At 42.3% G+C, this 12,192-nt stretch overlaps 1 protein-coding gene across 5 annotated transcripts in view; it reads left to right on the top strand.

The window, feature by feature from the left end:
* The window catches only part of LOC110974937 (semaphorin-5A-like), a 136,204-nt gene that overhangs the window by 19,104 nt on the left and 104,908 nt on the right, over positions 1–12,192 (top strand). For 3 of the 5 annotated variants that reach the window (XM_022226954.2, XM_022226945.2, XM_022226928.2), the window contains exons 1-2: positions 699–1,259; positions 4,062–4,324. In XM_022226954.2, coding sequence (XP_022082646.1) covers positions 4,219–4,324 — 106 coding nt within the window. In that variant the 5' untranslated portion in view covers positions 699–1,259; positions 4,062–4,218. Of the gene's footprint in view, positions 1–697; positions 1,260–4,061; positions 4,325–12,192 lie in introns of those variants that run through there. The other 2 variants (XM_022226950.2, XM_022226936.2) reach the window with 2 other exon arrangements.

The following is a 12,192-nucleotide window of genomic DNA, read 5'->3' as shown; positions in this document are numbered from 1 at the left end:
TTTTAGCTTTTGTTTGCTGTTTGGCTTGTACAGGATGCAATTCTGTCAGTAAGGTGTGTTTTATGGAAATGCCCTTCTTTGTCTGAGATCCTGAGGCTTTCTAGTCTCTGTGGTATGACTTTGAATCCTGGTTTGCTGAAGTCACTGAAGCAGCGGTCCATGAATTTCTCAAAATGTGGGCTTGATTGCACAACCTACTGGAGGCACTGCTTTCATGTCCGCTAAACTTGAACTGCAAGAATTGCCTATGCTAGCTGGCTTAAAAGCAGGCAGATTCATTTGTCACAGAATTAAAATATGCGTTTGCTAAAGTTGGCATTTATCCAGTACATGTTCTTTCTGACAAAACCCCAAACTGCTTAAGTCTGATATGGAAATAAAATCCACAAACTCTACGACAGTTACCCACCCTAAATGTTTAGCAGTGACTGCTCTAACACAACACAGGCATACAACAATTCTCCCCCATGAAGAAAAAAGCAGTCATTTCATTTAACACATCCCACAACCACTCAGTTGAGGAAGCGGGAAACATTTCCTTTCTTCAAGCCACACGTAATCTGACTGTTACCCAAAAAGTGTGCTAAGTTCATAGTTTCAACAGTCCCTTCCCCCAACCTTCCCACCCCCTGCAGGACTTTGGAACAGTCCATTTTGCAGTGACTTGAGGAGCGGAGGCCCAGTCATGCATGGACAGATAGCTATAGCTGCTGCCTATGATCCAACCCTCTACAACGTGAGGCGGAATCTCTCAGTGTGCATGCCAGCCGACTGCTCGGCCGTAACCACACAGGCAAAAACCGTGCCAGCCGAATGTCTGTAAAAGCTGTCAGGGAGAATCTTGTCCAGTCAGTTAGCATGTGGTAATGAGTGCGTGAGCAGTGACTCAGCTTGGTTCTACTTGCGGATTCATCCCAAAGCGCACTATCTTCATCTGTTTGGTGATGCACATTTCTTTCTTCGGGGGAGCCACCACCAACCTTCTTTTTTTTTTCAACAGCTGCATCAGAAGTACTCTTTTGACGTATGGGCAAGTTACCAGTCAGTAGTGAGAATTGCATCAACTTGATCAGGAGTTCTTGTTCTTGTCCTGTGTCGCTCACCGTGGATGTATAAATTCCTCTTCCTTTTATACTGTGGAACAGAGGCAACACATACTCAACAGTTCGGAGTACATCGCTTATATTTCTTATCAAGAGTACTCTCCTATTGTGGAACTATATCCTGTCCTTTGGAGATAAGTTACTTCCACTGTTGAGGTGAGTTTCTGAAATTTGAAGAAAGATCACAAAGCATGAAATTCTGTAATTATAAGTTGAAAAAAATCATCCATTGATTATTGCAAATTATAGAATCTTTTTAATTTGAGTTAATCAGAAGTGTATCAAAAGTATGATTGGAACTATCTAAGTTTTTAAATTTAGCTGATAATTAGAAGATCTGAGCTTTTGTGGGTTTGGACCTTCATCTCTTGTGAACAAAACATGATATTCCATCTTAAACTCTGTGTCAATGTTGGTTGTCGTTACATCATCACATTTGTTAAGCATAAAGTCTGAAATGATAGTGAACATTGGATTTGTGAAATGTCAGAAGGGAACCATAATCCCTCTCTGAAGTGAAGCTAATTTGAATGCCACACTTGAGGTGATGTGGAGGCAGGAGAGATGGAATTGGCTCTCCAAATTTGTAAGATCGACACGATGACTTCACTCTCACCCACGTTTCATCGGAATGTTTTCTCCGTCTTGCATCAAGCAAAATTGCAATTACAGGTTTTCCACGTGGGTGTGTGCATACATATGCACTTAGGTATGCACTTGGTATAAAAAATGGCAAACGGTTGTGGTGGTTCTGACAAGAACTGGTGAGTGAGAACTCGACTTCTCAGCTGGGATACTCCAACCAGAGCAGTGTGGTCAAAACATGGAGTTCACACTCACCGGTTCTTCTCTGAACCACCACCTAACCACTCTCAGAGAAGAGATGAAATCCCACACTGTGTTACCCGCAAACCTAGAATTCTCTCAGTCTAGCTTCCACCATGCAGAGTTTCAAATCTTACAGAACAGTTTTATTTTGGGGGGCACGAGGTTTGCTTTATAAGTTTCTCGTCCATTGATAATTGTGCCGTTGAAAGTGATTTATTGAAATGGTTCTACAGTAGCATCACACGATACAGAGTTTATATCCAAATCCTATTTCAATGGTTGAAGTGCTACATACATACATGTATAGTACTGGGGCATTAGCCCATTATGGGTAAGCTTCTCTGGGCTGACAGTGATTTGTGAATTGTGATCCCGTCTTTTGTGAACCCTAAATCTCTCTCTCCGTCTCTCTCTGATACATTTTGGCTTCAATCACTCAGAGATCAGAGAATAGGGCGTTGTGATCTTGTGGTTTTTGGTGTTTAGAGCTCAACACTATAACCGAACAATTGCATGTCGCTAAACACTTTCACAGTGTATACACTCTGTGATACATATGCTGCAAAGCACAGCATGCGGAAGCAAAGACTTGGTGCATAACCATTTTAACTGGTCCCTCATTCAAGCACAAGGAAGTTAGTACTTGCACCTGTACCTCGCCCAGTATACAGGCTGTCTGAATAAAAAGGGCAACATCGCGATCAGCTGTGTCAAATTTGGAAGATACTTGGATGAACCTGCACACATACCTGAAACGTTTTTGCCCTCGGTGTGCGCCGCTCACCTGAAGGCTGTGAATGCACAGTTGTACTCTTCTTACAAAGATGGCGTCCCATGAGAGAGATCTATAGGCTTGCCCAGTCGGTGAACCTGTGACATGACTCAATCAGAAAAGAATTAAATAGGCTTGTGTATTAAAAAAATTGAAAATTTAGAGCGAGAGCGAGTGAGACCAGGCCATCTCAGATGCCATTGATTGGATGCTAATGTCATTCTTCTTGTCAGTAAATTTTTGGCCAGCAGTCTTGCTGAATTTACCAAAATCCGTTGCAAAGTGGTGTTACATCTTTCTCATCTTTCTCTTTCGCAAAATCTGTTGACAACAGCTGCTCAATTCCACAGCTCTTAATTCACCACAACACTATTGAACCAATGCTTTGCTTTCTGATAATGATTTAGGCAGGTGGGAATCTTTAAACCTTTTGTAAAAGAATGAGTTTGTTCGAACTCAAAACAGCAAAGCCGTTTCACATCAAGTAGACCACAAAATATGGAGCTACCATGTACAAGAACTCATACAAGTGGCTATCGCATCACGTTGTAATTTGAAACCAATAAAAACCCCTCCAAAATACCTTTATCTTCATCTATCATCAGGCCTTACTTGAGTACAACCCCCTCATCTCTCCCTAAAACCTCTCCATCAGCAAATGGTATCAGGGCTCTTTCACTGGAGAAATGTCTCTCAAAAATCCCTCTTTCTTGGAGAGGTTTTTTTTTTCTGTCCTTGTGACCACAGAGAGACTTTTTTGGGGGGGGATTGGGAAGGCTGCCTGCATCGTTGGTTATTTGGGCACAGGTTGAGTATTGACCCCACTCCATTCCATCACTTTCATTAGGGCATGTGCAGATTGAAGGGATGGCACTTTGCTGAAATATCCAGGGTACCCCAGACTGGAAATACTGTGGGTGAAAAAACATTGAATTGGGAAGATTGTGAATGGTAGTTTCATTAAATACATGTACCTACCCGTACTTGAAGCCACGTCAAAAGCAGCTTTGGTAGGGACAAAGATGGGGATGGGCATTTGTGGCAGACAAACATTTTCTTGACTGCCGCTTTTCGTTGTAGTTGCTGACATTTTGAAACCTTTATTTTTCTTATTACATTGATATTTAGAAAGTGATCGATATTAAGAAAGTGATGTTCAGGGCATGTCAATACTTTTCACGGAGGAAAAGCTGCCTGAACAATGTCAACTTTTTCAACTTTAATTTCTCCAAAATCCAAATCATCTTCAATTTTTTCTGTCATGTTTACTGACAATATGTCAAATGATATCAGAGAAGTTACAGTAATTTGATGCTGTTTTGTTAGACATACCAGTTTTATCTTGTCTCTGTTTTCAGCTAACACAAACTCAAGAAGTGCTTTGCTCCATCTAACAGAAGTCTTCAAGTAAGAAAATAAGAGCATTGGACCAACTGTGGGAAGAGGGTTGTAATTGAACTTTCTCCGAGTCAAGCATCGCCTGCACAAATCTTATCACTTGCGATCACAAACACAATGGCGACCAGACTTGGATTTCTGGGACTTTTTATGGTGACTGTGGCAACAGCAATGGACCAAGACACCTGCTCTCACCCAGTCACACGAGTCATCAAACATCAAGGTAAGATTTCTCTGTCCTTCAGAAAGCACTCTTGCACTCTGTACACTGTAGGCCTGTCGTTACAAACAACTTCAAAGTATGATTCTCTGTTCAAAATAAGGGAAGCGAAGAGTTTTGCCAGTTGAATGCAGTTTGTCTGTCTGTGCAGTAGATTGCATTGTGACCATGCTCAGCAAAGTCTGGCAACTTTATCGTCTCTGTATTAATTCGGGCTGTAAGGTGCATTGTCAGAAGCCCCCTTGTCAGTATCTGCATTCTCCTTATAACCTCTTGGTTTGGAATAGAAAATCAGTTCACAGCTCTCCTAGACTTTAACAGGAAAGGGTCATACATCTAACCGGTATGCGGGACCCAGTTTCTCCACATGGAGTCACCGCAAGCTGCTTGTACTTTTTTGATGAGCGGCGAAAGAGTTCTGAGCTGTCCTGACTGGGGACTTTATCAAAACAATACGGCGGCGTACATGTAGATGGGGTATACCCTGCAGGATGCAGGCCCTCGTCTTTTTGATGTCACAAATGTCGAGTGTTGTACCGGGCACTCACTACCCTGTGACGTACACGTACATTGTGTATGCTTGCTTGTGGAAAATAATCTAATATGGCGATGGCGTAAATGCTTTCCAACCTGGGTTGGGCTGTACACACCAAAAGCCAGCACATGGCTTTGCTTTGTAGTGTTTTTTTTTCAGTTTGCCAGTTGGGCATCTTTCTTCCATTTATCTGCTCTTTTCAAGGCTTCTCGATTGAAAGTGCTTGCGTAATTTGGATAGGAAACTCTATCTGGGACAAAGCGTTCAACCTGCCATGATGGACTAAAATTGGACCGGCCGAAATGTGTTGATGGATCAATTGTCCGTACCTTAGGATACTTATTGATCCCTTGTTTAGAGCGCGTTGGATCATAAACTGGAGCGAGGACATTTTCTTGTGAAGGCCCAAACATTGATGAAGGACCACACAGTCAAGGGATGGGCTCCAGCCCTGCTGGGCATATACACTGTTGACTGCGGTGGGTAGTTGGTGTGGGGGAAGGAGTCCAGGTCTTGGGGTGTATCGCTGTGTTCAAAGCTGTATGGCTGACAGATGGCGGTCCTTAGGCACGGCCTTCAGTGACAGATTGGGAAAATCCGACAAAGGGAGACACTCCCTAAGTGGGAAGAAATTGCTTGTGGCTGGAGATGAAGGTGTATTTTGTGGTTGGTCCAGATTGGCAAGAGTGGCCCAACTTCCTTGAATCAATAGGGAATGGTTGGGACAAATGTTTCTGCCCAACACGCTTATTTCCAAAGAGTGAAAATTTACTTTTTCTGACTTTTTTCAGTGAAATAGAGTTTTAATGAGACCAGTTTCTTTGTCAAACTCTTTTGCTGTTTGTTAAGGCCATTTTTTCTCCAAATCATTCCATTCTTTTTTTAGCGGATGATCTGGCAAAATTTCTCAGAGGTGTTGATGGTTAAAAACCATGTCAGGGCAGTTAGAATTGCTGCTTGTCATTTTGCCACATGGGCCTAGCAGGGTACTGGTATGAAGGATGGCGAATGGCTTGATTGCCCTCCAGATAGGATCTTTATGTTTGATTAAACAAATAAATGCTATTTGCCCTTAATAGCTTTGTTCAGAAACCCAGTAATGTTCACAGGATGTGGGCATGGCTTTTGCAAAAAAAGGAAAAATGTGGTTACCTTTGATGAATCAAGATCATATGGAGATATACTCACGGGTATTATTCTGTGGGCGAACGTGACTGCAGTGCCAAAAAAAAAAAAGTCTTTTAAACTTGGGGACAAATTTTTCTCAGAAGGTCTTTTGGACTGATGGAAATAGGAGTGGAGACATGACGTAAATGTAGTAAGAAAATCTGTGTGGAGGGTTGGGCCGAGGGTGAGTTTTAGACCCTGTGGTCGGTTTCCTGGAGACAACAGCCTGCTGTTCTGAGGAGTGTGTTAGTTTAAGGAGGTCATCTGGGGACTTAAGTTCTTGAGAGGGAAACCTCAGCCCTAAGGGTGACTGTTTGTTTTGCTGTTTGGAAATTATACTTAATTTTTTCCCAATGTAAAATGTAATATTTAACATCGTCAGAGAACGATAATTTGTAGCAAATTTGGGCTCTACAGCTTCAAAACACAGCCACTTCTCACAGTGGTATTATGCATGGGAACCTCACCCTGCTTTCACAGATTTCAACAGATTGCATTGTGGGATGCCTGGTGAGATTGCCCAACGTGAATTCGGGGGGACTCAAGTGTTATGTCCATCGATCAGGGGTGATTCAGATATGTAACAAACAACAGACTTGTTTCTTGGCTCTTTTTTACTTGCTGTGCCATACCATCTGGTAAGAGCCGACTAGAAGTGTTTGTCGCCCCAACCCGTGAACTTAACAATGCGGGCCTGAACATGCGAACACGTACATGGACTTCATTATCCAGATGTTCTTTGCTGACAGAGGACCTCCACAGGCCACACCCAAGCCCGGCAGGTGTCTTCTGGTTCCATTTTGGGCCGAATACCCTTGACACCTGCAGAGTTTCCTGTGCCTAACTGGCTAATCTGGGGGCAATTTTCTCGCTGGTTTAAACCAAAGCAACTGTTGAAAGCCAATTGTCGACTGAGAACACCACTTGACGGCACACGAGGCACAGGTCTCCCGGGTGAATGTAAGCGGAGCAGTTGTGGAAAGAGGTTGAATTCAAATGGTCCAAATGATTACACCTGACTTTGCATCAAAATGTACGTGGAATTTTGTGCACAGAAATTTCCCTCAAACCACTCCTTTTTTCTTCAAGTTGGAAAATTGTGAGGATTCAGAACCTTTGATAAAGTTTTGAGGAGCTCAGTCTGAGTTGACACAGGGAAGAGACAGGTCAGGGACTTGACATCACTCATTAGCAGGAATGTAAGTCTACTATCTCTGTACACTTGCCCTGTTGGAGATGGTGTTTGTAGCGTCTTATGTAGCAGTAACAGAAAAGGTGGATTTCTCTGTCATTTCAGATTCTTGCCAATTTTTGCCGGGCATGGTTTGATGACTTTTTTTTCCCTGAGTGTTGTGTTTAGTATACGGGAAAAAAGGCCATGAAGTAATGATGTGCGTGCACAATATGTCCAAAGACTTAGCACACAAGATTTTCTTGAATGATTTAGCATTTCCAGTTAGTTTTGGAAAAACCAGTCCCATAAGCAAACATCAGTTTCCTGTAATGAGGCCTAATGTATGCAATAAGAGGGCCACAGAACCACACCTGACAAGGCATTTCACAGGATATTTACAGCATGAGCAATCTCTGGACTGGCTTTGGAACTAAAAATAAAGTTCGTGGAGTGGTGTACAGATGTCGTGTGGATAAATCGTCCTTGGCAGTTGAACCTTACAAGTGCCCCTTCATTTTGCCCCAAATTCTTTGGAATGGTCGGCTTTTCCCCTTGGAATACTTTGGGTCAAAAATATCCCCTGACACATTGAAAACACACTGGAATTTCTTTACTTTCACTCCCTTTGGCTTTGCCCGTTCTATCAAATACTACATGTTCTCAAAAGTCAATCAGTCATCTGAACTTGGCCATTTTTTTTTTTTTAATCCTATCTCATCTTTGATCTTTTTTAGCTCTCTCTGGCTTTGCCAACAAATTTTCAGGTCAGAACCGCCCGGGGATACTGCCTTCAAATTGGTAACTCTGTCATAACATCGATTCAGACTGTGAAGGTTTTGAAAACTAAAGGCCTCTTTGTGTGGGGTTACTGGAAAAGCCCAAAAGTCAAATTCCTCTCTAGGCTGGCTGCTTTTCCCCCTTTGTGACTTGGAAATATTTACTCAATTTTTGGGTCAAATAGGAGGTTGTTGAACAAATTTCTTTTGGAGGGGACTAGATTTGGAATCAGAGAGGGGTTCATCGCACCTTTGGAGGCTCTTGGGGGAACTGGGGGTGAGCTGACAACCGGTTTAGGTCGGGGTTTGACTTGGAGTAAAGAGAGAAACCCCTGGTAACGTGGTTGCACATTTAAGTTGGGTTTCATTTTGACTGCAGTGCCAAGAAGAAAAACGTGTCCCAGCCCAAACTGGTTAGAAACCAGTCGTGGGCAGGGCACACCTTGTGAGGGTTTGGCTGGTTGCCAGTACTGGCTAAGCAGACATTCTCTGGGGCAGAGCAAGATTGTTTAGGTCATGAGACTTTATCAAACTTGCGTGTGGTCATCCAGAATTTGGCTCAAAACATCAGGTCCGTCCGTCAGGAAATGACACTGTCTTCAGTACTGTACATGCAGGACAGGAATGTTTCAAAATATGAAACATGTAGGGCTATGATTTGGAAAGTCTTTAGGCCTTTCAACATAGGGCTGAATTGCTTTTAAAGCAACAGCATAGCTCATACACTGCTGGTCATAAATTTGAATCATTCTCAGTTTTTCTAAGTTCAATCCCCCAAAAGAGATTTATAAAAGAAATCAACTTGTTTCTGCACAACTCAGTGTCACTGACACCAGAGTTCCGTCTGATCAGCGGAGACTTCAACCTCAAGAGAGATTAATTGTACCTCGGTGGTGTCAAACCTCAGGGTTGTCCCAGGAACTGGGCACAGAGAGAAGAGGACAGATGGGTTTAATGTGAACGTGCAGCTCCTCTGGGAGGCTGAGTGGGCTAAGAAGGAACCCCCAGGGGGTGAGGTCTGGGGCCAGATTTCCCCAAATGGTTTATGATGTTGTCTTGCCCAGGCTAACATTCATGATGTTGTGGTTCCCCCAAAAATGTGGGGGGGGGGATCTTGTCTTTGCTCTAATTTTGAACCAAAGTCTGCTAAACTGCATGACCTTTTAAAATATTGACTGACCCCAATCTTCGTCAGCGGATTACCCCATGCAAAGCAGTCCACAATCGAAAGAGAAACTTAAATTTCTGTGTTTTTTTTTCAGAATACCACTTAACCGCTTCTTGATCGATGTAATAGGCCTACCTTCCCACTCATTGTGGGTGTTGGGAGGTCTGAAACGAGAGAGTCAGAATGTTAAATTAGTACAAAATGCGTCATATCTGTTCGGTAAGACCCAAAGACCCAAAAGAGTTGGGTCTTGTGGAAAGGTGCTCTCTGCACCTTGTTTTTAATATAAACAATCCACAGGTATATGAGCATGTACAGTAGCAATGCATGTTTCCCACATAGTACCCACTGTGGACTGGTTCCGGAAGCAAGTTCTCTCTTTTGTCATTCTGTCATTCTGTCATTCATTTGACCGAGGGAGCGAGAGAAACAGCAAAGTAGGCGGGCAACCTTGCTCCCATTTCTGACGTGACTGGTTTGGTTTCATGGCTATCATTCAGTTTTGTTCTTCATTGCATTGTTTTTTTCACTGTTCACTTGGCCAGACAGCTCAATTTATTTGGTCTTTTTTGGAGTCTGTTGTTTGGGCACTTGCTTTATGGAGTACTTGACATTGGTTTATTGGGATGTAGGTGTAGTTTGATTGCTAGTCTTGGCTCAAGACTGGATTTAGATTACATTTATTATTGTCCTGAATCTGGCAGGTCTGCCTGAGAAATTCAGCATGAACTCACCTGTGTGGAAATTGAATCCTAAAATGGTACAGTGCACTGCTCTTCAGGCTCTCTGATCATTGTCTAATGGGTGTTATATGTGGAAAATTACGCACGCACAAATACGGGCCATACATTTGCTGTGAAACTATCCAGTGTTCTTACATGTACACTGAACCACACCAACTCAGTGTGTGAAGAAACTCCTGTGCTCCAGGATGTGTTTAATTAAGAGGACTGGCCCGCCAAATCACCAATAAGTTGGTAAATAGAGGCTGAAAGAATTTTTTTCCCAGGGCACAGCGGAGTGGGACTATCTTGACTAGGCTGTGTAGAGGAAAATACTTGAGTCAAATCCGGCCTCAAGTTTCTTCGGCCTCAAGCATTACACACGTACATTTCATGTACATTTGTAATTGCTGTGAGGCTTCATTTTTAGGTCTATGAGAACCTTCATATCCACATTTTTATTAACCCCCCCCAAAAAAGGATTACTGAGATCACCGAGCAATTGCCATGCAATGACTTTCTTCTCAGTAATGTTGGTTTTTATTGAAACCATCTTCTTATTAAAATAAATAGAAACTTCTTGAATGGTAGTATCTGATCTTAGTACTGAGTCCTAAAGGCAAAATGTATACCTGTAAAAGGAGTAAGTGAAAAAGCTTCCATTCAGTTCAACTTTTGAAGGGCTTTTTAACAGGTTTTCTGAAAAGCCCAGTAAAAAAATGTTCCTTTCAGCCCCAAAGTGCAATGACTATGGTGCTCTCAATAGTCGTGCCGTGTAATAGCACTCTTACAGTGCTAAAAATGATTGTTCCTCATCCCCCATACTGTGGGGTGTACTCACAAAATCCTTGGCGGTTTTCTTTATTACTGCTGAATCAGAAAGTCGGATAATGGGATGAACCCATCCTTTTTGTGATCTACCATTGTGGAAGCTATTCTTGGGTGTTATTAGCGAAACCATAGAGCCATCGGTCCCTTTCTGCTGACCACGGCTTTTGGGCGCCAATTAGGGCTTGTCCGGCATCAATGTCACAGATCTTAATCCAGGTGGAACAAGTTTTCAGACAAGGAAGTTCTACCGGCGTTTGGGCCTTTTCTTGGTGTGGTTTGAACCGAACTGTTCCACTTTCCTGCATTCTGTAACCACTGACCTGTCACGGATCTTGGACGGAACGATGGAACGATGACCGTCATTCTGAACTAAGTGGATTATACTGGATTTCCTGCAGTTGTCAGATGATTCCACCAAGTCATTGCCTTCAACTGTGTTCGAACACTAGTTGTACACTATAGGGCTGTACAGTTGACCAGTGTGGTCTCTGTTTGTCTTGATTTTTGAAACTTTCGTGCACTCACTTTCAGTTTTGTCCACATATCCCTCAGAGAAAACCCACAAAAAAGTGTCAAATATGCAAAAGGACCTGTACCTGAAAACTGATTTTTGCTTTCTCTTGCAACAACAGAAGATGTTGTAATTCTTTAATATTTAAATACTGTCCGTGCCATTGAATCATTTGCTGAAAGAGGTGGAAAATCAGTTTTTACTGTCTGAGTAAACTGTCTCGAATAGTCAAGTGTAAACGCTTAAATTTACAATTTCATCTTGTAGCTGCTAAAAGTCAACACGGTTCCGAGCGTACTTTGCACTCAAACTTGTCTCCGGGCAAACATCAATTTCAATAAATATAAATTTGCTGGCAAATTGCCAAAAGCACCTACATGTATTTTTGGACTGCTGTATTTTGCCCAATTTTATCCGAAGTGGTGTCTATTATGTTGTGAAAAGAGCAGAAATATGCGTTATTACCAGGCCTTCCAAAATTTGCCCACTCTATCTTCGTATGTTTTTGTTATTATGATTATGAATGTGGGGGAAAAAATGTATTTACATGTAGGTCACAAATGATCCGCCCACCTCAAGCATTTGGTTGTAATGTGATGGTATTTTTCTTGTATTATCCTTGTTTGGGGATTCAGGCCCAAAGGAATGTTGTTGACAAACATCGGGCTTCTTGTTACTTTGTGTTTGTGTCAGAAACATTCAGTTTTGAATTCATCAAACCAACGGGTGTGAACTGGGATATGTACAAAGAGGCAGTTTATGGAAGCAGTTTGTGGGCATTTTGAAGGCAGCAGAGAAATATCAATAGGGATCAAAGTTGATAATGTTGCTTGCTTGCGTTTGTTACCACTGCTCAGGGTTTTTTTTTACCAGACAGATGTAGGTGTACATTTCTGTCAAATCGCAAACGCATGTAATCCAGTTTCCAGCTTATAAGTTTTATTTACTTGGGGGGACTGGATTCAGAAATTAAACCGTCATAATTGC

Source organism: Acanthaster planci, linkage group LG08 (genome assembly GCF_054643075.1).
Source record: "Acanthaster planci isolate LZ-2023a linkage group LG08, COTS_SCS, whole genome shotgun sequence".
Lineage (NCBI taxonomy): Eukaryota > Metazoa > Echinodermata > Asteroidea > Valvatida > Acanthasteridae > Acanthaster > Acanthaster planci.
This window is presented reverse-complemented; position numbering and strand designations above follow the sequence as displayed.